A 22,389-nucleotide genomic window follows, 5' to 3' on the forward strand; every position below is an offset into this window, starting at 1 on the left:
GATCACTTTCTAAAGATTCTTTGCCTTCGACAGGCCATACAAGAATATAAACCCATACTATGGTAGAGTTTGACATCAGGTTAGAGGGCCCTCACTCTGATATATACTATATAAAGTTTGAGTTCATCCCAGGACACACAGTTTAAGTTTGATACATTTTGAAAATTATCAAACTTAAAGGATGTCTGGAGAATTTATATGTCTGTATACATAGGTAAAAGATGTTTGGGAATGTCATTAATTAATGTATTTGAATATGATTTGAGAACTTCCAAGAAAACTTTGACATATCAATATAATATTTACTCAAATGTTCCCTTGAGACATGTAAATAAACCCACAATTAGTAAAGGGGGCAGGTAGTAATAACTCTGTATGTCCATGATAAGCTTGCATGTGTACAAGATATCTCTTGAACCTCTTGACTTTATTTCATATTTACACCATAATACCACAAAATAAAATTCTATGACTGATTTAATTTTGGTGGTCATTGGTCAAGGTTAAAGGTGAAATTTGATTGCTTAACAAAAAAAGTTGATTTATAAGATATATCTCATGAACCCCTGGACATATTTATTTTATTGATGATTTCACAGGGAAATATATATGTGTGAGCCCTGGATCTTTGATTTGCTTTTGTCAAAATGGAATATATGAGTGATATTATATATATGAGAGATGTGTTTTTGAACAACTATGCATAACATGAATGGTTTCCTCACTGTTTAAACATTTTTTTCCTAATTTTTATATTTAGTGCTAATATTTAATTGTTTTACTGTATATATTTTTTTCATTTGTCAGAGTTTCTCTGAAAAAGAGGGACGTCGACCTCGTATTCTGGTTGCCAAGGTTGGACAGGATGGCCATGACCGAGGAGGCAAGGTCATTGCTACAGGATTTGCTGACCTTGGCTTTGATGTTGACATTGGACCACTGTTTGCTGTAAGTGTTGCTATGGTTACCTTTCAGTCCCTCCATATATATCATAAGGGACTATACACTTTGTCTGTCTGTGTGTCTTTGTATTACTTACAAGTAGTCTGGAACAGATTCATACTCTACAGGTAAAAAATGCCTATTTGCATGTTTGTTCCTCATTTGATGATGGAGACCTGGGCCGTTTTCATTTATCGTGGTCCGATTGGTTGGCCCAGTATGATCATAGTTGTTCATTTATGAAATAAGGATGGACCTGGTGATTTATGTTGTTTCTTTAGAAAAATCTTGACAAAGACATTCAAGGTCTTTGTTAACATCTGCAGGTCCATCAAGGTATATGCCTGAAATTAAAACAATTTAAAAAATAGATGAACCAGTTTGTCTGCATAAACAAACAACCCCAGCTTGAGTTGTATTCTGAAATCAAGTCTTATGTGACACACTCCAAAACATTGTGGCCATTCATTCACTGTTTATTAGTTTAAGAGTTTATTTCTGACCCTCACCTCTGATATTTGAGTGATGTAAGTACTTTGTGTTTGTCCTTGTACGTCCATCCATGATTTTGTCCTTCACTCTTCACAAGTGATATTGTACATTGTACATAATGTGAATTAGCATTTGGTATGCTATACCATTTTGTTTGGCTAAACTAACTTTCATATTTTGTTGTTTATGATTATGTTTCATTCATTTGGAAGTCAGACATTTAAGTCTGTATTTATATATATATATATTCACAAACATTATGTTTCTGTTACAGAAGATTTTCAATGTGTCCGTAGTGTGTATACCGAAAAGTATATCCATGAATACTGCATTACACTATCTAATATACATCTTCACTTAATTGTTCAGGCTGAATAAGAAGAAATCATGACAACTTCATTCATTGATAGGAATGAGGGATCAGTCTTCGATATAGGAGATTTCCAATGAAAATATTACCCAGGGGGAATGTCTATGATTCCTCCCGGCCCTCCCGTCAACACCCCACACTAGATTTGATAGATTGTTTTATAAATTTTTCACTACCACATCTTTCGCTTGCACAATCCAGCAGTTTATAGAAACAAGGACAGATTTTATCAATCTAACTAAAATCAGATGTACATTGGTGCTATGCTACTCTCCGTATGGATTTAACGTTCATACAGGGAGTAGCGTAGTGCAAAAAAATTATGTACATCTGATTTTAATTATGTAGGTTGAGATTTTATGGACATATAGTGTAGTTATTAACTTATTAATGTTTGTATATCACTTTACGTTAATCATCAAAATGTACATCAAGATGTCTAGGCATATGTACCACATACAGTGTGTCAAAAATCATGATGATGATGAGGATGATAATGAACCAAGCAGTTCAATGCTTGAATTTCATTGAGATTGAGCGTTTGTGGAATTAGCATTAAGGATATTTATATATATTATGTAAAAGTCTTCAAGAATAAAAAAATAAGATTGTTCAGGTATATTGCTACATACAATGTATACATCAAATTGTTCCAGTATATTGCCAAATATGATTATACAGTATATGTGATAATATCCCTCAATATGGTTCAAAAATGGAGAAATTCTCCTTAAATATCAATCTAAAATGGTGATATTTTCACTCAGTGTCAATCTAAAATGGTGATGATTTTACTCCATGTCAATCTACAATGTTGATATTTTCCCTCCATGTCAATGTGAAAATGTGATATTTTCCCGCCATGTCAATCTAAAATGGTGATATTTTCACTCAGTGTCAATCTAAAATTGTGATATTTTCCCGCCATGTCAATCTAAAATGGTGACGTTTTCCCTCCATGTCATTCTAAAATAGTAATATTTTCCCTCCATGTCAATCTCAAATGTCGAAATTTTCCCTCCGCATCAATCTAAAATGGCAATATTTTCCCTGCATGTTCAACTAAAATAGTGATATTTTCCCTCCATGTAAATCTTAAATGGTGATATTTTTTCTCCATGTCAATTTAAAATGGTGATATTTTCCCTCCGTGTCAATCTATAATAGTGATATTTTCCCTTCATGTCAATCTAAAAGGAATATATTCTCCTCCGTGTTAATCTAAATTGGTGATATTTTCTCCATGTCAATATAAAATGATGTTATTGACCTTACATGTCAATCAAAAATGATGTTATTGACCTTACATGTCAATCTAAAATGGTGACATTTCCCCTCCATGTCAGTCTTAAATTGTGATATTGTCCCTCCGTGTCAATCTAAATTGGTGATAATTTCCCTCCATGTCAATCTAACAATATTAATATAACAATTTTAGATTCACATAGAGGGAAAATATCACCATTTTGGTGATATTTTCCCTCTATGTGAATCTAAAATTGTGAAATTTCCCCTCCATATTAATTTAAAACAAAGACACAGACAGTGGTAACTAAAATCTAACAGCTACTTAGCCAAGCAGTGTACGTAGACAGGTAACTAAAATCTAACAACTACTTAGCCAAGCAGTGTACGTAGACAGGTGACTAAAATCTAACAGCTACTTAGCCATTTAGTGTATGCAGACTGGTAACTAAAATCAAACAACTACGTAGCCAAGCAGTGTACGTATACAGGTAACTAAAATCTAATAGCTACTTAGCCCAGCAGTGTAGTAGACAGGTAACTAAAATCGAACAGCTACATGTAGTTAGCCCAGCAGTGTACGTAGACAGGGAACTAAAATCAAACAACTACTTAGCCAAGCAGTGTATGCAGACAGGTAACTAAAATCTAACAACTACTTAGCCAAGCAGTGTATGCAGACAGGTAACTAAAATCTAACAGCTAGTTAGCCCAGCAGTGTACGTAGACAGGGAACTAAAATCTAACAACTACTTAGCCAAGCAGTGTATGCAGACAGGTAACTAAAATCTAACAACTACTTAGCCAAGCAGTGTATGCAGACAGGTAACTAAAATCTAACAACTACTTAGCCAAGCAGTGTACGTAGACAGGTGACTAAAATCTAACAGCTACTTAGCTAAGCAGTGTACATATGTACGTAGATAGGTGGCTAAAATCTAATAGCTACTTAGCCAAGCAGTGTACGTAGACAGGTAACTAAAATCTAAAAGCTAGTTAGCCCAGCAGTGTACGTAGACAGGGAACTAAAATCAAACAACTACTTAGCCAAGCAGTGTATGCAGACAGGTAACTAAAATCTAACAACTACTTAGCCAAGCAGTGTACGTAGACAGGTGACTAAAATCTAACAACTACTTAGCTAAACAATGTATGCAGACTGGTATCTAAAATCTAACTGCAGACTGGTAACTAAAATCTAACAGCTACTTAGCTAAGCAGTGTATATAGATTAGTAGCTTCAAAGAACATCAGAGAACTTACTGCGCACCTATTTACATATTCGCTCCAGTTGTGTGGCCAGTATAAAAGTGGGCGTATACCATGTTATCAGATAAGATACTGCACAGCTTGTGGTAATGAAGGGCTGAATTATACTGATGTTTGATCAATGCTCCTGTAGAGTTAGTGGTTTCGATGACCGACGTCTTTCATCATCAAATAAACAAACAGAATCCATATTGAACCAGTCATATCTGGACATATAAAAAAAAAGATCAGTTTCATTTTGATTTTATAATCTCCATTTTATAGACCGAGGTCATTTTCTTTGGGATATGAGGATAACAGAGTATTCCAGACAGTGTATTATACATCAGTATCTTAGTTTAATTAATGAACTATCCGATTTAACTTATACTGTGATACACTGCCATTTTCTACCCCCAGAATTATTTGAAACATGATAATCATAAAGTAATCTACTCATAGATACAATAGAACTTACTTTTAGCGATAAAATAATTTGGCAACCTAACAGGGCATTAATTCAGAAGCATACGCTGAGCTAAAAATAGTGAATATTGAAAAAAAATAACAGCAGAAAAACAAAACAACCCATCAACTTTGTTTGAAAATGCGTATAGAACCGTTTCCATCTGTAGATTTGTTATTGCTAGACTATAGATAACAATATATATAAAAGATCGATGGTGTACCGTTTCAAAATGAAGAATATTCTTGTGTCATGTTCTTATAGAGTTGACATTTATAGACAGGGGTTTGTTTTAACATAGTACCTGCAGTCTTGTGTGTACAATTGATTAATCAGGCCGTGGATATACCTCTTTGGTATACAGCTAGTTCCGTTTCCCCTGTATTGTCAAAGACAACTACGCGACTTCTATCGGTGGTCGGAGAACACCATATCCTTCTGTTCAAAGTTTTCACCATTGAGGAGTACAGGAATACTTTGACGGGTCATTTTCTGTCAGATTTATGGCCGTAGGTTGCTCAGTCGGAACATCAGTTGACACAGCTGCCGTATAATAAAGGAACAATACACCTTATTAGAACTTGATATTTTCAGTTGACAGTCACATTTTCAGGAATCAAGTTAACTAGAGTTCTCATACGATGTTCTATTTTCCACATCTCGTGGCCGACCTCCAGAGTGTAACGGAAGGATCTGAAGAAAAGTGCACACATGACGTCGGTCGTCTGCGCGTTTAAGAAAATGCATGAAATTAACTCGGAACATGAATCTTCTTAAATAGTGCATCGACAAATGTCTTTAGGAAATGTGGATGCTGTTTTGTAATTAGTGAGCCAACATTTGCCTTAATCTGAATACACGATTGCGACATGGTGCGGAATCATTTGGATCAATCGTAACTCAATGAGGTCCTGTTCTGATCCTCGTCCTGTCCATTTCCGTAAAGGAATCGCGCGCTATGCAGGTGCAGAGTATCAAAGTCTTATCTTACTGATTTGTCGACAGACGAAAGACCACTTAATGGATTTTCTGCAACATTCTGCAACTATTGAATCTAGGGACAAGACCGGCATTTGTCGGTTGTCGAACTACAAATCTGTTCGTAAAATGATCCAGCTAATACCTTATTAACACGTTATAAACAGTAGCTTTCTGACTAGGTCGTCAATGACACATGGCTTGTCGATTTTGCATGCTGATATCCTAAAAAAGCTTTCTATCGCATTGTCTATTTCCTATTCTAAAACCCAATACGGTAATTGAAGGACAGTGTTTACGAATGAAAGGGCGACTGGCGGACCTACGTATGTGCTATCATACTGAAATGTCACACCTAGACACGGTAGCATGACGCCTCACCCGGTCACTGACAACGGGCATAGTCTTTACCGTCACCTTTACAGCACTGAACAGCATGTACCTGGTTCATAGATCACAGTTAAACTGTAGCAGTGTTTGTAATGCAGCCTTATTTTTGGTTTCCTGTCTGTATACTGCGAGTGGGTTTTACATACAGTTGAACTGAAAATTTTTGCTAGAGTATATTTCAAATTCATACAATCTCTTGCAGAGTATAATATCCTTACGCTTGGCACACCTGATTAATTTTTGTCCAGTGGAACATGTTTTATTTGACGGCGTCGACGTTTTAGATGCTAGCTTCAGTTACTGTTAATGTAGCATATATACTGTAATAGGCGATTTTGCTAAAACGTAATATCAATATCTGGAGATTGATTACTTTGCACGTTTTATTATGTTTGACATCTTGGTTACACAGAACTATTTATAAGATTATACTATACACTTATACGTATCAAGGATTCTGGTTGTTGCTATGATATTGACTGTAGCACAGGGTAAATACGTTATTATTACGTGGTGTTTACCGAAAAACAATTCATCCGCCCTACCAGCAGGGCAGGCAAAGTACAAACAAGGATAGATACGGTACTATGATGTGGTGTCTTTCGTAAAGCAGAGTACACACAAGTGTAAGTACGGTACCTTGACGTGGTGTATTTGGTAAAGCAGCGTACACACAAAGATATTCGGTAAAACAAAGTAAACGTATACACAATGGGTAAATACGGTACCATGACGTGGTGTATTCGGTACAGCAGAGTACACACAAGGATAAATACGATATGGGGACGTGATGTGTTCGGTAAACAAAGTAGAAACACGGATAAATACGGTACTATGACGTGGTGTGTTCGGTAAAAGTGCCCTTAGATTAATTAGATTGTTGTGAGTGTAATATAAGTTTTAGGAGATGCACATGTTACGTGATTGGAAGATTGGCAGATAACATCAGATGCGACCTTTTATCATTTCAATAAATGTTAATATGTTGTATAATAACACTTTGCAACCAGTACTTGATGTTCCATGTTAATTTGGAAATCACAGGAGAGGCGTGTGAGAACTGTTGATTACACGACAATACTACAATTCGTCCTCATTAACGTGTTACCCAGTATTTGATGACTTGCATTTCCTCTGCTTTTGCTATTTTTTAGATGCAATTCTAGCCTTCAAAGCAAATTGAAAATGATCCACTTAATTATTGAGATTGCGTACAAATAGGAAATAAACTGCATTGTCAGTGTAACTACAACCACACTACAATCAAAGGTAACCTTGTTGGCCCTATCGGACTGGGGGTACAGGGTTCGTAACATACATGTACATCAGGGCATATACGTCATGTTTGTTTCCAAGTCGCGAGTAGAAATATGATGAATCATAAATATACATCAGGGCTTATACGTAATATTTGTTACCAGATGAAAGTAGATGCAGGGACATTGCTTTTGACTTATCTAGTTGTCCTGGTTGGTAGGTGCTGTTTCTTTCTTATATTGCAGAACGTCTTTTTGTATGTAACACGTTACAGGATTCTAGGACAAAATCTCACAAAGTTATAGCTTATACGCTTTGATGATCGCCCTGGTTGGAGGATTTAGGACAAAATCTCACAAAGTTATAGCTTATAAGCTTTTATGATCGCCCTGGTTGGAGGATTCTAGCAAAAAATCTCACAAAGTTATAGCTTATAAGCTTTTATGATCGCCCTGGTTGGAGGATTCTAGCAAAAAATCTTACAAAGTTATAGCTTATAAGCTTTGATGATTGCCCTGGTTGGAGGATTGTAGGACACAATATCACAAAGTTATAGCTTATAAGTTTTGATGATCACTCTGGTTGGTTTTACCTTTGCAATATGTAGGATGATAGATCGTTTCAAAACACCAGCAATGCAAACCAATCTCAATGCTTTCAGTAACAGCAAGTGACTAAAGAAAGTCGTCAATTCCACAAAAAGTTGATACATAAGAATAGGTGTTTACGTCAGCAGTGGTATTCAGTAAAAGTATACAGGTTACTAGTGATCTCTGGGAATCATTTTTGGTCGGCATTCCTATGCTGAAGGTACATATTGGGTCGTGGGAAGGACGAAATTAGAATTACCTCGGCTGAGATTGATTTCTCTCGTGTAATAGTAAACCTTACTAGGTATTGTACAAAAGGCACTCAAGATATTAACTTCTTTATATTAATATTGAATTAAAGACAGTAGAACAAAATGAATTAGCTGCATCATACAGCTGTGATTGTTCTAGGACTCGTGATACATTTGAGGCGGCAGATGATTTTCAAGATAGGTCGAAACAAATGTCAAAATCTGGATGGGTCATTTATTGTTAGTGAATAAAATAATTTCCAGAAAACTCGCACTTTTTCACACAGGGTTTAGAACAAATTATAAACTCTGACACATAATATAAGTACAGCTCACTATCGTAGAGTCATAAACTGTAAGAGTCACGTCTTAAGTGTTTTGGGCTGTAAGGCTGTCAAAGTTGTCATACTGTAGGTGAATAATAAGTACTTAGGAGAGAGAATCTGTCCTATTTCATCCTCTGTAATAGATCGTTGTGACTGTTATTGATCCTGTCAGGGCCGTAAACTATTTCTAAACCAGCTTGGAAGTGTTGGCGGAAACTATATATGTTCTATCCTATGTAACAGATGTACAGATTTAACTTCCTGGTAAAGTCAGTGGATCAAGGTCGTGTTCTGGCTGAAAGGTTTATTGGTATTCCTTTATCATTGTTACACGATGTATTGTATTGGTTACCACTCGTCCCAGACGAGGAATTGGTTCTACTTCTTAGTAAGTCTAAGAGCAAGGTCGTCTAAGGCACTGTTTAAATGTCCAGTTTGTTAGAATACAACCCAACCCGACCTCTGTAAGAATATAACCCGTCCTTCGTCGGATCAATGTACGAAGTAATACTGTCTGAAGTAATACAGTATAACACTCCAGGCCTTACTCTGAAGAAATGCAATATAACATTATTGGCCTAACTCTGAAGAAATGCAATATAACATTATTGGCCTAACTCTGAAGAAATATAATATAACCGTTTTGGCCTAACTATGAAGAAAAACAATCAAACTCTCTAGTAAGTAGTACTCGTTCGTGATACCATGAATTACGTTCGTGAGGTTTTAGGTTTGATCACAAAATCAATTAGTACCACCCCGACATTTCAGCCACTACCGGTAAACCAGTGTCTGTGACCTTCATTTCGATTGAGCACCTCCAGATGTTGGTAGAGCTGGTTCACTGACCTAACCTGATGGACACTTGACCTAGACACGTGCCAGCCTGTTATAAGTTAACACATTCCCGGCCTCCCACGACCCATATATATTTATTATGACCTTGTTCGTGTAATTGGGGAGAAGGCATTGATACGATGAGGGCTGTCGGGTCCTGTTCCTGTTTTCGTTAGGAATTATATTTCCATATTTCATTTATTTTACCATATCTTATGGATACTTTTATTACAAAAAATTGTCTATGCCACAATCAGTTGATTGTCTCGAAAAGAACCTTTTATTCAATAGTTAGTTCCCAAGCTTGTATTTAACGTCATTGAATTCTATAGAGGCATCAGTTTGATAAAAATTACGGACAATTTAGATAATTGCAAGGAGTGGATATGACGTCATCAATTTATGTCATTGAGGACTAAGGGTTATATATACATTTTGGCGCCATAGTAAAAGCAAAATATATGTCTATAAGCAAACTGAGACCGAGGTATTTTTTCACAGGATTCTGTAAAAAGAGTAGATTGTACCTTAGATGTCAAAGTATCCTATTCATGTTGATAAAGAATAATACGTGTAATTGTATGGATTCGTTTTCTTAATAAATCCAGGTCGAATGAAATTGAAAAACTTACAATATTATTGAAGGCAAGAAGCAGCAGCTGTAAGCCGCCTATATTATTAGACACATATAAGACATAAAACAAGATTGTTGGATTAAGATCTCTCGTGTATTGGGATATAGCCAGTCACACATTTGCCAATTCATACAATCATGTAGTGGGATACAGCCGGCATCAAAATATGCCATCTCATACTATCATATAGTGGGATACAGCAAGTCACACATAAGTCACCTCATGCTATGATATAGTGGAATACAGTTAGTCACACGTTAGTCACCTCATACTATCATATAGTTATATACAGCAAGTCACACATTAGTCACCTCATACTATCATATAGTGGGATACAGCAAGTCACACATTAGTCACCTCATACTATCATATAGTTGTATACAGCAAGTAACACATTAGTCACCTCATACTATCATATAGTTGTATACAGCAAGTAACACATTAGTCACCTCATACTATCATATAGTGGGATACAGCAAGTCACACCCTTAGTCACCTCATACTATCATATAGTTGTATACAGCAAGTCACACATTAGTCACCTCATACTATCATATAGTTGTATACAGCAAGTCACACATTAGTCACCTCATACTATCATATAGTTGTATACAGCAAGTCACACATAAGTCACCTCATACTATCATATAGTTGTATACAGCAAGTTACACATTAATCACCTCATACTATCATATAGTGGGATACAGTAAGTCACACATGAATCACCTTATACTATTATGTAGCGGGATACAGCATGTCACAAATTGGTCACATCAGACTATCATACTGTAGGATACAGCATGCCCCGCAGTAGCCACCTATAATTTTGTTGTTGGTTATATCTGGTTCCACATTGGTCACCTCACGATCATGTCATGATACATATCATGTTCTAAATTAGTCCTCTAATATACCATTTAGAGATGTAAAGGACGTTATGTATTAATCACCCGATAAGATTTTGGATTACTATAGTGTAAGTAGTGGCGAGGAAATGGCAAGTTTTTTTCTGGTTGTAATAAGTACTTCTTAGAAATAGTTTTTGTTTTGTCATAACTTTACATATGAGGATGGTCACATTTGATTTAGGTATGCAGATTTTATTTTCAAACTTGCTGATGTATAGATAAATTGTTTAGTAACGTAGCAGTTTACCCGACATATGGTACAGCTGTATCAATGAGAGATGGCAGCTGTTTATAGATAACATGATAAATTCACACCTTCATCATAAACAATATAGTATAGCGAGGTTTATTGACCCATGGCCTTGTCTTTGTTTATTGAGCGTTGACCTTTCCTTCAGAAAATTACAAAGCTTAATTAATGAATGACTACTGCTGTAAGCAACTCATCATGAATAATGAATGAAATACCTTTAGGAAAAAATATCGTTTAGACTCTGAAACCCTATCATCAGAAGAAGTTTTAAAGCTTTTGTGGTGTTAACTTTCAGACTAGAAAATTGGCTCTGTAGTCGGGCTGTTTACAGATTCCACACAGATCACTTAATTGAGTTTCCTTCGCATTGTTCTGAAACAAAATATAGAAATTGAATAATGGGCAGAGAGAATGAATGTCTACATCATAAATACTTTCTTTGAAATTCTTTCTTCATCTTCCTGAACACAAAAATACTCTACCGTGTTTTCGATGTACAGCGTAGGTATATGGTGATTAGTTCTTACAATTATGTTATATAGACATTATAAACACCAATAACAAGATAAGATGAAGCTACTTTATTGAAATACAGGTACAATGTACTTACCAAATGAAAATCCCAGACTTGTGCACTATAAAAAAAATCACATTCACGCGTACAAGAAAGACCCTAAATGGAGCAATTTGGATGCCTTTTGCCGCTGAATGGTGGGGACATAAAAGCCATTTCCGTCGAATCCACGTCAGTACTCTGAAAGACTGTCCTTACAACATCCTGACAAGCCTTTCATATATTCATTACCAGATATTAGCTCCATATAGGGATACTTATCCCTATATACTCATATTTATCACACGAGGATGAGCTATATCGTTGACTTAACTCCTATATAGGTTGCCTATTATCGTTGACTAGGCTCCTTTGTATATCAAAGGTGTATTTCCTATATCGTTGACTAAGCTCCTACATATATCTATATATATAATGTGGATAGCCTTAATATTGGAATATATAACATAATATCTAATATGGGAAACCTTTAACACTCCATTCTGTTTTGCAGAATTATGCATATCTCCATTACCATCAAATCGCCCTATTTGTACATGTTTGGTGTCTAATTTCCTGTGAATGCCATATGCATTTTAATTTTCCGTCAATGATTGAATCTCCGTCGACGTGATTTTAGGTCATCTGGTTTGAAGGGTCAGAATGACCTATATACATCGTACTCCGAAGGGCGTCGTGCGCCACCCGCCCGTCCGTCGAGAGAAGTGCGTTTACTGTTCACATTCCGAATTCCTTCGGATTCGGTCGGATTGATCTGATGAAAATGATCCTTATATGGTGCTCTACAAGTGTTATCACTTTTCGTGCAGGTCTGAAATCCAAGATGGGCACCATTGCCGCCATCTTGAAAAATACACTTTGAACTTCCGAAGTTCCACTTGAGCTACTGAGCTAAATGTTGGTGAGGATGTTAAGGAAAGGAAGCGGACAAAGTTTACCTATCATTTGACCTCATCGAAAGTTCATATTGCAGCCGTCGACGGCCATTTTGTAACTTGATTATGCAAGCATGGTTTTGCTGAGCAACCCCTATTTCAAACTACTCAAATTGAAACTTGCCACAAATAATCATGAGATGGTGCTGACCAAATACCTGTTCTAATTTCTATGGCAGGTCAAAATTCAAGATGGCCATCATGACTGCCATCGTGAAAAAAAAATTAAACTTCATCTGTTTGACAAGTATCAGTAAACTGTTATTATTCTTTTGGCCTTCTCAAAAAGTTCCACCAATGGCATTACACCAGTTCATTTTGTTTTATAGAAAGATGACCGTTGAGACCCGGGGACCTCTTCTAGCAATACCAAATTGGGACACACACACATTATACATGGGTTTGCTTTGCATATATTGACCACTGCATCGGGAATATCATCGATTCACGTAGAATGGTGCCTAATGGTGGATCAGAATGTCTATTTACCATATCCTGGCTAATTTAATGTAGTCACTATAGTGGATAACGCTCCATATCTAATTAAGATATTCTAATGGTATATAGTGTTTGACTGCATTATATCATCATAACAAATGATCACATGGAAATCTTAGTTAAAATTTTAAGCCTGCTGACCTTCAGGTAGGACATAATATTTGCACACCCTGCTCGAATAGCATAATTTGTAAGAGGAGACCGATATTTAAATCTTATCTCCCTTCTTTCTGAAGAGCTCTTCCCAGTGTCTCGTTTGTCACTTCCTCTTTTTTCACATTTGTTGAGCGTTCGCTACTATAAGGAAAGTTAAATGTCCTGTCCCTTGTCGTGACAAACTGAAGATGTGACTTGGTGGATGTGACGTGTCCAGGTGTGTAGTAGTTTATGTCTGATTGCACATCGTATGTCAGTGGCTATCATTAGTAACAATTAATGACTTCTTTTGATAGGAAGTTTAACAATATCAAACCAAACAAAATCGATTCAGAGCCGAGCCGATGATAGCTTAGGTTTTCCAATAGAAAAAATGGATTTCATCTTATCATATGCAATTTGATTAATTTTACAGCGAAATGTTTTTTTGAATTGACCAATATAGTATATTAAAATATTTATATACATATTTCCTTTATGATTGAATCCGGTAAAGCGTTATGCTGAACTTCGTTGCTCCGTTATTTGGATTCATCTTGCGGAACACTAATGATCTATACAGTTCACGTCGCCACGAGCTATATTTCTGTTTCGGTGACTTTTGATAGAACAGGCATTCCGTTCACTCAGTTTGTGTTTAATGCTTTTTTCTCTCAAATCTATTGTAGAGCCATAATTGTAATGTTTAACTATATATTTTGTTTTACAAAACATGCCATTCAATACATCGGTATGAAAACATTCTGTATTTATTTGAATTTTTAATGAATTTTATTGTACTTACTTAAAGGTTATATTTAAGTGATTGCTATTTCAATTAAATGAAGATTTTTTTTTTTTTTTTGCAAGATCATTTTACAAGATCTTTACTTTCATACATTGGCGCGTACTATTTTGTAATTATCTGAATGTTTTCTTTATCAACTAAATTCTATTAAGTGCATCTAAATGTTTTGAAAGTTTATTGCTATTTCAATTTAATGAAAACATTTTTTTGTAATATCATTTTATAAAATCTCAATTTTAAGATAAATATATGATCCTCTATTCTACTGAATTAAAAATTTTGTATGAAGAATTAGAGTTAACTTGTACTTTCAAAAACTATTAAAATCAACTACAGTATGAGAGACGTTATTGATTTCTTCCCAGACTTGTTTAGCGCAAACTTAATATCCAATTACTGCCTGGTTTATGGGATACCATTTGTGGGCTCACGTTTGTTCAGCTTATACGGAGCCCAGCTGTCTACTGCTGTTTGTAAAACTGAACGCTGTGAGTGTTTATATGGCTATATTCTTTCTCTTATGTATACAAATATAATTAGGGCTCATGATGTGATATACTTTTCAAAACCAGACCCAATTGCATGCTACTTCTTTGGAACATATGTATTACATTAGCGTGTGTCAACTTGTCCTTGTAATGCAAATTTGCACTGTTTCTATTAACTACGATGGGCATTCTCAGTCTTGATGTTACAGTTTGTTACGTTCAGGCCTTATTGAACAAGGTCCTTGGAAAGACATCAAAGTAACCAACAAGGGAATAACAAGATGTAAACAAAGCCGTAGTTTGAACTCAACGTCCTAGAAGTCTTGGGATATCGAGGGAATATATTCAGTGTAAAACATCCCGTTTTAGACTAGATAGCTATCATTCGGATAAACCTTGTCACTTCAATTAGTAATGAATCTTTTTAAAGTTTTAACAGAAATGTGGTAACCTTCATACTTCTTATTGGTCGAATTTCGTACACGGTCTAGTTCCTATCATTTGGTTTGTTTGTTTTTGTTTAACGTCCTATTAACAGCCAGGGTCATTTAAGGACGTGCCAGGTTTTGGAGGTGGAGGAAAGCCGGAGTACCCGGAGAAAAACCACCGGCCTACAGTCAGTACCTGGCAACTGCCCCACGTAGGTTTCGAACTCGCAACCCAGAGGTGGGGGGCTAGTGATAAAGTGTCGGGACACCTTAACCACTCGGCCACCGCGGCCCCTAGTTCCTATCAAAACATGTACATACATGTATATAGATGTATTATGACAGTACCAACACACGGTTATATGTAAAGGTGTATTATAATTCAGGGCCGCGGTGGCCGACATTTTATCATGTCACTAGCCCTCTATGTCGGTTGCAATTTCGAAACCCACGTGGGGCAGTCGCCAGGTACTGACCGTAGGTCAGTGGTTTTTGTGTCGCCTTTGAAAAAGGAGACATATAGGTATTACTTTTCGGCGGCGTCGGCGTCGGCGTCGGCGTCGTCCGGAAAATGGTTTTCGTGCGATAACTTTAGTAGTTTAGAACGGATTAATTCGAAACTTCATGGGAAGGTTCATTACCATGATAGCTCGGACAAGTTCGATAACCAAAATTATTCGCACCTTTTTAAAAGAGTTATAGCCCTTTAATTTTTTGCGAAAATGGTTTCCACTCAATAACTTGAATAATTATTACAGGATTAATTTGAAACTTCATGGGAAGGTTCGTTACCATAATACTGTGGACAAGTTCGTTAACCAAATTTATTCGCACCATTTTAAAAGAGTTATGGCCCTTTAATTTTTTGCGAAAATGGTTTCCATTCAATAACTTGAATAATTATTACTGGATTAATTTTTTTTATTCAAGTCCTAATTTTAAAGAGTTATGACCCTTTAATTATTCGCATACACAGGCGACACCTCCACTTCCGTGGAATTCTTGTTTCTTCGGAACTTCGGCTTTCCTCCACCTCCAAAACCTGGCACGTCCATTAATGATCCTGGCTGTTAATTGGGCGTTAAACAAAAATAAACAAATAAACAAACATATATAATAGTATGACTGTACCAACACATGGTTTAGAACATTGTACAAACGACACTGTGAAAAAGTTTGAGTGTGGATTTAGTCCCAGTATACATAGATCCGTTACGTCTTTCTATTACTCGTCAGTAGTGGTAGGGACCAGGGGTATAAAAATAAAAATGGATGTCAGAAAACCAAAGTTGGCCTAAACAGAAAGGGTTGGTATTTGTGTATGGTTGGTATTTTTGCTAAACACCATGTACATGTTTATATGTAATAGCTCGTAAAGTCAACTTTGACTTCCATTAGATACGGTTGGTATGTTGCTAAAATATATGTCATAACACAGAAAAGGCAACTGTGACTTCCATTAGCACCAATTAACACTGCGGGGTTAGTTTGGAACACGTTCCCTAAAAGTTTTACAATTATCGTATTTAGAAGTTACTAATGTATGACATCAAGGTTTGACGATGAGATAGACGCTGTTGACATAGTTTACCTTGTTGAGGTTATTAGAAGATAAATATTTATTGTTTCTTTTCCAGACACCAAAAGAGGCAGCTCAGCAGGCGCTTGATGCCGACGTTCATGTGGTAGGGGTCAGTTCGCTGGCAGCAGGTCACAAGACGCTGATCCCACAACTCATTGAAGAACTGAGAAACATGGGTCGACCGTATGTATCAAAAATAACATCTTATACAATACATGGATAATATATTAATACGTATGACTATTAAGATCTGATAATTTTTCTCTTCGGATACAGATAAAGTGAAATGGGAATGATTAAGTTTGCATCACCTTATTTACATGCGCTCTTTCTAACATCTGTTTGTTTAAATAAATTTTATTGCAGATAAAAGCAAATAGATTGGACAAAAGTTGTACAACTTACTTACGTCCTTTCCGTAACAAGGGAATATATACTAAATTCGTCACGCAACAGATTATTTTAACTTATATTGTATTTTAACGAAGACGTGAATAAAGATAGAAAGGGGCAGAACAGATAAGAAACACCAACGAAAACAGAATGTGGAGTTGAAGATCTGTTAACATTTTTGAAAACATTTTTACGAGATAAAAGCTAAGATATTCAGCAACCGTTCCACAATGGTTCGATGCTATGTGTAGCACTATTCAGATACGACAAGGGGTCGCGGTCACGAGCCCTCCACCTCTGGGTTGCGAGTTTGAAACCCTCATGGGGTAGTTGCCAAGTACTGACCGTAGGGCGGTGGTTTTTCTCCGGCTTTCCTCCAACTTCAAAACCTTGCCCGTCCTTAGATGACCCTGGTTGTTAATAGGACGGTAAACAAAATAACCAAAACCAAAAGAAATCGGATACGACGCCAAGGATTACTTAACAAACAACCATGTACCTAAATTCAATATATATATTTTTATCAATAAATATTTTCACCTGTTGAATAAACTATATTCAGCATGAGCATTACATGTACTAAATATACCGATAATTTCCCCGTGCTGCACGTGTAGCAATTATTTTTCTGTCAATGTTTTGAGGATAACGTGTTACAAGCATTAAGTCACCATAAAGTTTACCACTGTACTTTAAGCTTCTTTAAACATATTTAATGGAGATAATTTATTCGTTTTATACGTATTTGTTTATAGGTTTCTACCACGTGTTACACTCAATATATAATAAATGCTCCTTAATACGGATGTTTATCAGGATAAGTTAGTCCGATATTTATTGTCTCTGAAATATGCTCCGTTATACGGATATTTATCAGGATGATTTATTCCGATATTTTCTGTCTCTGTCGAAGCATGAGATACATTTTATATAATCGCAGTCTTTAGCGACAAATGTTAAGCTAAGAATGAAAGTATATCAGTCTTATACCTCCACCTACCACCACAATCAATATCTACTCCATTCTGGAAAACTCATTATTCTCCATTACCTTATCTACAAGGTTCCTCTACCCTGCGCTCCAACACCTCCGCTTTAACATAGTAAATCTTTACCAATATCCTTGTAATCTACAGCGTTCCTATAGCATACACTCAACTTGAACAAAGTACTAATAAACCTTGGACGCCGTCTCTCATTTTGAATATCTCAAGGCTTTTCCTAATTTCATACTCGAAAAATTTCCCATTAGTTTTTCGGTTACTGATGATTGCGTTGTGATTCTGCCCTGACCCACTAGCCCATTGCTTAGCCTGCTGGTATGAGAGAGGTTCTAGGTCATGGATCAGAAAGAGCACGTTTTCTCATCATTACCCCAAGGATGCCGTGTTTTTTTTCCCTAACAGTTATACCAGTATCATATGTAAATGTAGCGGTCCGCTTGTTCAGGGTATCACTGTGTTTTAACCTTTGCTCGGCTTCCTAGCCAACCTATTGGGAATGGTCTGAATACTGAACATGTATTTTGAGCCAAGCTAATTGTCTGCTAGGTAATCTGGCGTCAGGTTTACGGCGGCTCTAAATCTGACTGACAGTCGGGAAAGTGAAGATAAAGTTTCATATTTATCATTAAATTGTGAATACATCTGAGAATGGATTTGCGATTATAATTGTATGTTTTTTTCACTTTCGTTTTTGACAGATCGTACATAAACGACTTGAAATACTTTATTCTTTGATAGAATAAATGACTCGAAACCACTAAGAAAAGGTTATTCTGAACTATATGACTCAATTTCGACTGCAAAACATTCCTCATGAAACACTCCAAACCTCAGTTTAAAAAACCGTCCAAACATATTTTCAAGTTGGATGTAAATGGAGAGTTAATAAAATATCTCAGTACTAGAATAAAGAATCTCATCTTGAATGTTTCAGACAAACTTTCCCCATAATTTTTGGCTTTAATTAATCATTTAAACATTGTGACATTATTTATTTTCACAATCATATTCTGTAATGTTTTCCTTGTTTGTTAACCTATTGGTTGACAACGTTTAGTGAATCTTTACATCCACTGTTACCTCAACCCTATTGATGTCATCAATGTTCCTGATTTAAGAACTTCCTGTACAAGGACAAATACGTCTGGTTCATTAATGTTTTGTACAAAAATGAAAAATATTTTCTATGGTAGACTTTGTTTCAAACTATTCAACGATGTGTACCCCTATTTGGCAATATTAAAGTATTCAGAATCACGCAACAATTTGTACTCCAGTTTGGCCATATCAAAATTTTCAGAAACCCGCAAAGATGTGTACCCCAACTTTGGCCTTATCAAAATTTTAAGAATCACGCAACATCATCTTAAAGTATGATAAGAAAGTATTACAAATATCACATGTAACACATTGTAAGTAACAAGCAATGAACCTTTTGTCACACGTCATTGATGTTACAGGGATATTTTGGTAATTGCTGGCGGAGTCATTCCTCCACAGGACTACGAATTCCTCTTCAATGCTGGTGTCGCACAAATATTTGGACCAGGTATGTAATAAAAATTGGACATTACCGACATTTGAACAGAATGGTATGTCTAAAGCTTTAGGGGAATTGTGAAGAGGAAGATTTATGTAGCTGGTAGGCTTTTTGAGAAGTTATCCAAATCGATAATAATAACATTGCACGTGCTTCTGAAATAAATGGCTTGAATTGCGTTGAAAATCTGCCCATTCATCACTTCTTACGCCAACAAAAGTCTTCATTGTTTACATGCATTATATATATTCAGCTCATAACGCTCATCTCAAGGATATATATGTCAGACCTCCAGTTGCTTAATTTGCATCATCAATCTTCATTGTGCGTTCATTTGTTTAATGCAAGCCAAATTGCCTTTTCCACTGGATTTTCCATGGATGACTACTGCTGCCTGTTTCTACGATATAATTCATTTCTAACTTCATTCAAATGATTTGTGTCATCTGCCACCTTAGCGAGATAATATAACAAATTCTTCTTTGTTGGTATGGAGATTTTCCTAAACGGGTTACTAGATCCCGATGACATTATTTACAAAGCGCATACTCTTTGTTAAGATGAAACACTAACTGTCTTCATTTTATGTTGTCATAGGAACGAGAATCCCTGACGCTGCTGAGAAGATCGTTGATGAATTGGAGAAAATAATGAATTGAACATTTATGAGATGAGAGAGTGTATTATTAGTTGTGTGACCTGAAGACTATGAATCAATTGTAGATATCGTGTGAATGAGGGAATTTTTAAGTTTGCCTGGTGTTGGTGAGAAAATTTGCCAAAGTAACAGTGAAGGAAAATTTTACCATATTTAACAAACGAAATGAGATTGTGGTACATGTATACCATTTGGGGCCGAGTTGATGAACTTGTTCTGTGAAAACACATAATACTCCGTTTTATTTTTCATATTTAACTTTGATATAGTGCAAGCATTTTGTAGTTTCCCCCAAGGATACTACTATTTGTAGATAGAGTGTTAACCAAATGTCATGTTGTAAGATAATTTTGAGGACAATGGATATTCTCGGTTTTGAGAAAATATAAAAACAATACGGAGAATACTGACATAATAACAAACCACCTCACTTAGTGTTATTCATGCGCGATGCAAGAATTCGATTGTCGAAATATTTGTATTTACAAGATTAGTACATTCTTAACAAATGTATCCTTTTGAGAAAGGCAAAACTGTATAAAACTCATTTAAGGTATCTGATGATAATGACAGCCGTACCAGACATGAGTCATCTAGATCAGTTACAATTATGTTTGTCATTTTTCTATGAGCGGAAACAAAATGATTGCAGTTTATTGTATTTCAAAGAATGTATACAGGTCTTCAATGTCGCCATACTGATTTCTTACATTCGATGGGAGACCGCTTATAAATTGTATCCACTTTAATAGAATATATATATCTTTTGTCTCTGGCTCCATATTAGGTGATATTCAGTCAGATTTTACTTCAGTTGTAACACACTGACATCATACCCGAATAAAACAAAAACAATTGCATACGTCTCGCGAAATAGATTTTCCCCAAAATTTCTTTTTATATTGATAGATTGGAAACGAAAAGCTGTTTTCAGTTATCTTTTATTATATGAATACTACATGCCTTGGAGGTGTTAATGAACAACTGATCTGTGATAATTCCCTTTATACATACGAGTATTACTTATTTTATTGGTACGCTTGGTTCTGATACTACACTTCCTACGATCTCTTAAACCCAAACACAGGCGCATGAGAGAGGTGCATAGCGAGCATGTTTTTGAATGATAAAGTTCTGTGATTGTAATTATCTATCGATTTTGCGTTGATGTGATTTAAAGTAAACTATTTTATACATGTGATATTTTTGGTATGTTCTGTGTAAAATACAATTATACTATGACCTGGTTTCATTCCATAACTTTTAGTATTGGGTGGGAAAGCATTGTATTTAATGGGAGCATATCTTAAAGATTTGAGCAAGCAATGTTGATGGGACAATGTTGATAATCAGCGCTTTAACTCACCATTATCAGATAGTGGGCTATTCAAATCGGTCTTCTTCCGCCGTACGCCATTAAATCACTATTTCTTGAAAAGCAAAGGAACATTTTCTCAATTTTTTTGTAGGTTCCACTGGTTGGTAGTTACATGTACTTTTTCAATTTGTAATGTGTTCGAGAAAACAGAATGGCCGACAGTTGCCATCTTGGATTTTGACAATTCAATTATGTTATCGTTATTAGCTCACCTGGACCGAAGGTCCGGTGAGCTTATGCCATGGTGCAGCGTCCGTCGTCCGTCGTCCGGCGTCCGGCGTCCGGCGTCCGTCGTCCGTCGTCCGTCCGTCAACATTTGCTTCAAATCGCTACTAGTCATAAAGTTCTTATTGGATTTTGACCAAGTTTGGTCAGAAACATCCTTGGCAGAAGGGGATCAGATTTTGCATAAATGGTGACTCTGACCCCCAAGGGGCCTGAGGGGCGGGGCCCAATAGGGGAAATTGAGGCAATCCCTTTAAATCGCTACTAGTCATAAAGTTATGAATGGATTTGAACCCAATTTGGTCAGAAACATCCTTTGGGGAAGGGGAACAGATTTTGCATAAATGGTGACTCTGACCCCCAAGGGGCCAAAGGGGCGGGGCCTAATGGGGAAATAGAGGTAATTCCTTCAAATCGCTACTTGTCATAAAGTTATGAATGGATTTGAACCCGATTTGGTCAGAAACATCCTTTGGGAAAGGGGAACAGATTTTGCATAAATGGTTACTCTGACCCCCAAGGGGCCAAAGGGGCGGGGCCTAATGGGGAAATAGA

At 36.2% G+C, this 22,389-nt stretch overlaps 1 protein-coding gene across 1 annotated transcript in view; it reads left to right on the forward strand.

Moving 5' to 3' along the window:
- The window catches only part of LOC117343768 (methylmalonyl-CoA mutase, mitochondrial-like), a 42,019-nt gene extending 20,587 nt beyond the window's left edge, over positions 1 to 21,432 (forward strand). Inside the window, exons 14-17 of the mRNA XM_033906256.1 lie at positions 808 to 948; positions 16,692 to 16,819; positions 19,494 to 19,582; positions 20,171 to 21,432. Of these exons, the coding sequence (XP_033762147.1) occupies positions 808 to 948; positions 16,692 to 16,819; positions 19,494 to 19,582; positions 20,171 to 20,232 (420 nt within the window). The 3' untranslated portion in view covers positions 20,233 to 21,432. The remainder of the gene's footprint in view (positions 1 to 807; positions 949 to 16,691; positions 16,820 to 19,493; positions 19,583 to 20,170) is intronic.
- Positions 21,433 to 22,389: the final 957 nt, after the last annotated feature.

This window comes from Pecten maximus, chromosome 15, assembly GCF_902652985.1.
Source record: "Pecten maximus chromosome 15, xPecMax1.1, whole genome shotgun sequence".
NCBI classification, from domain to species: Eukaryota; Metazoa; Mollusca; class Bivalvia; order Pectinida; family Pectinidae; genus Pecten; species Pecten maximus.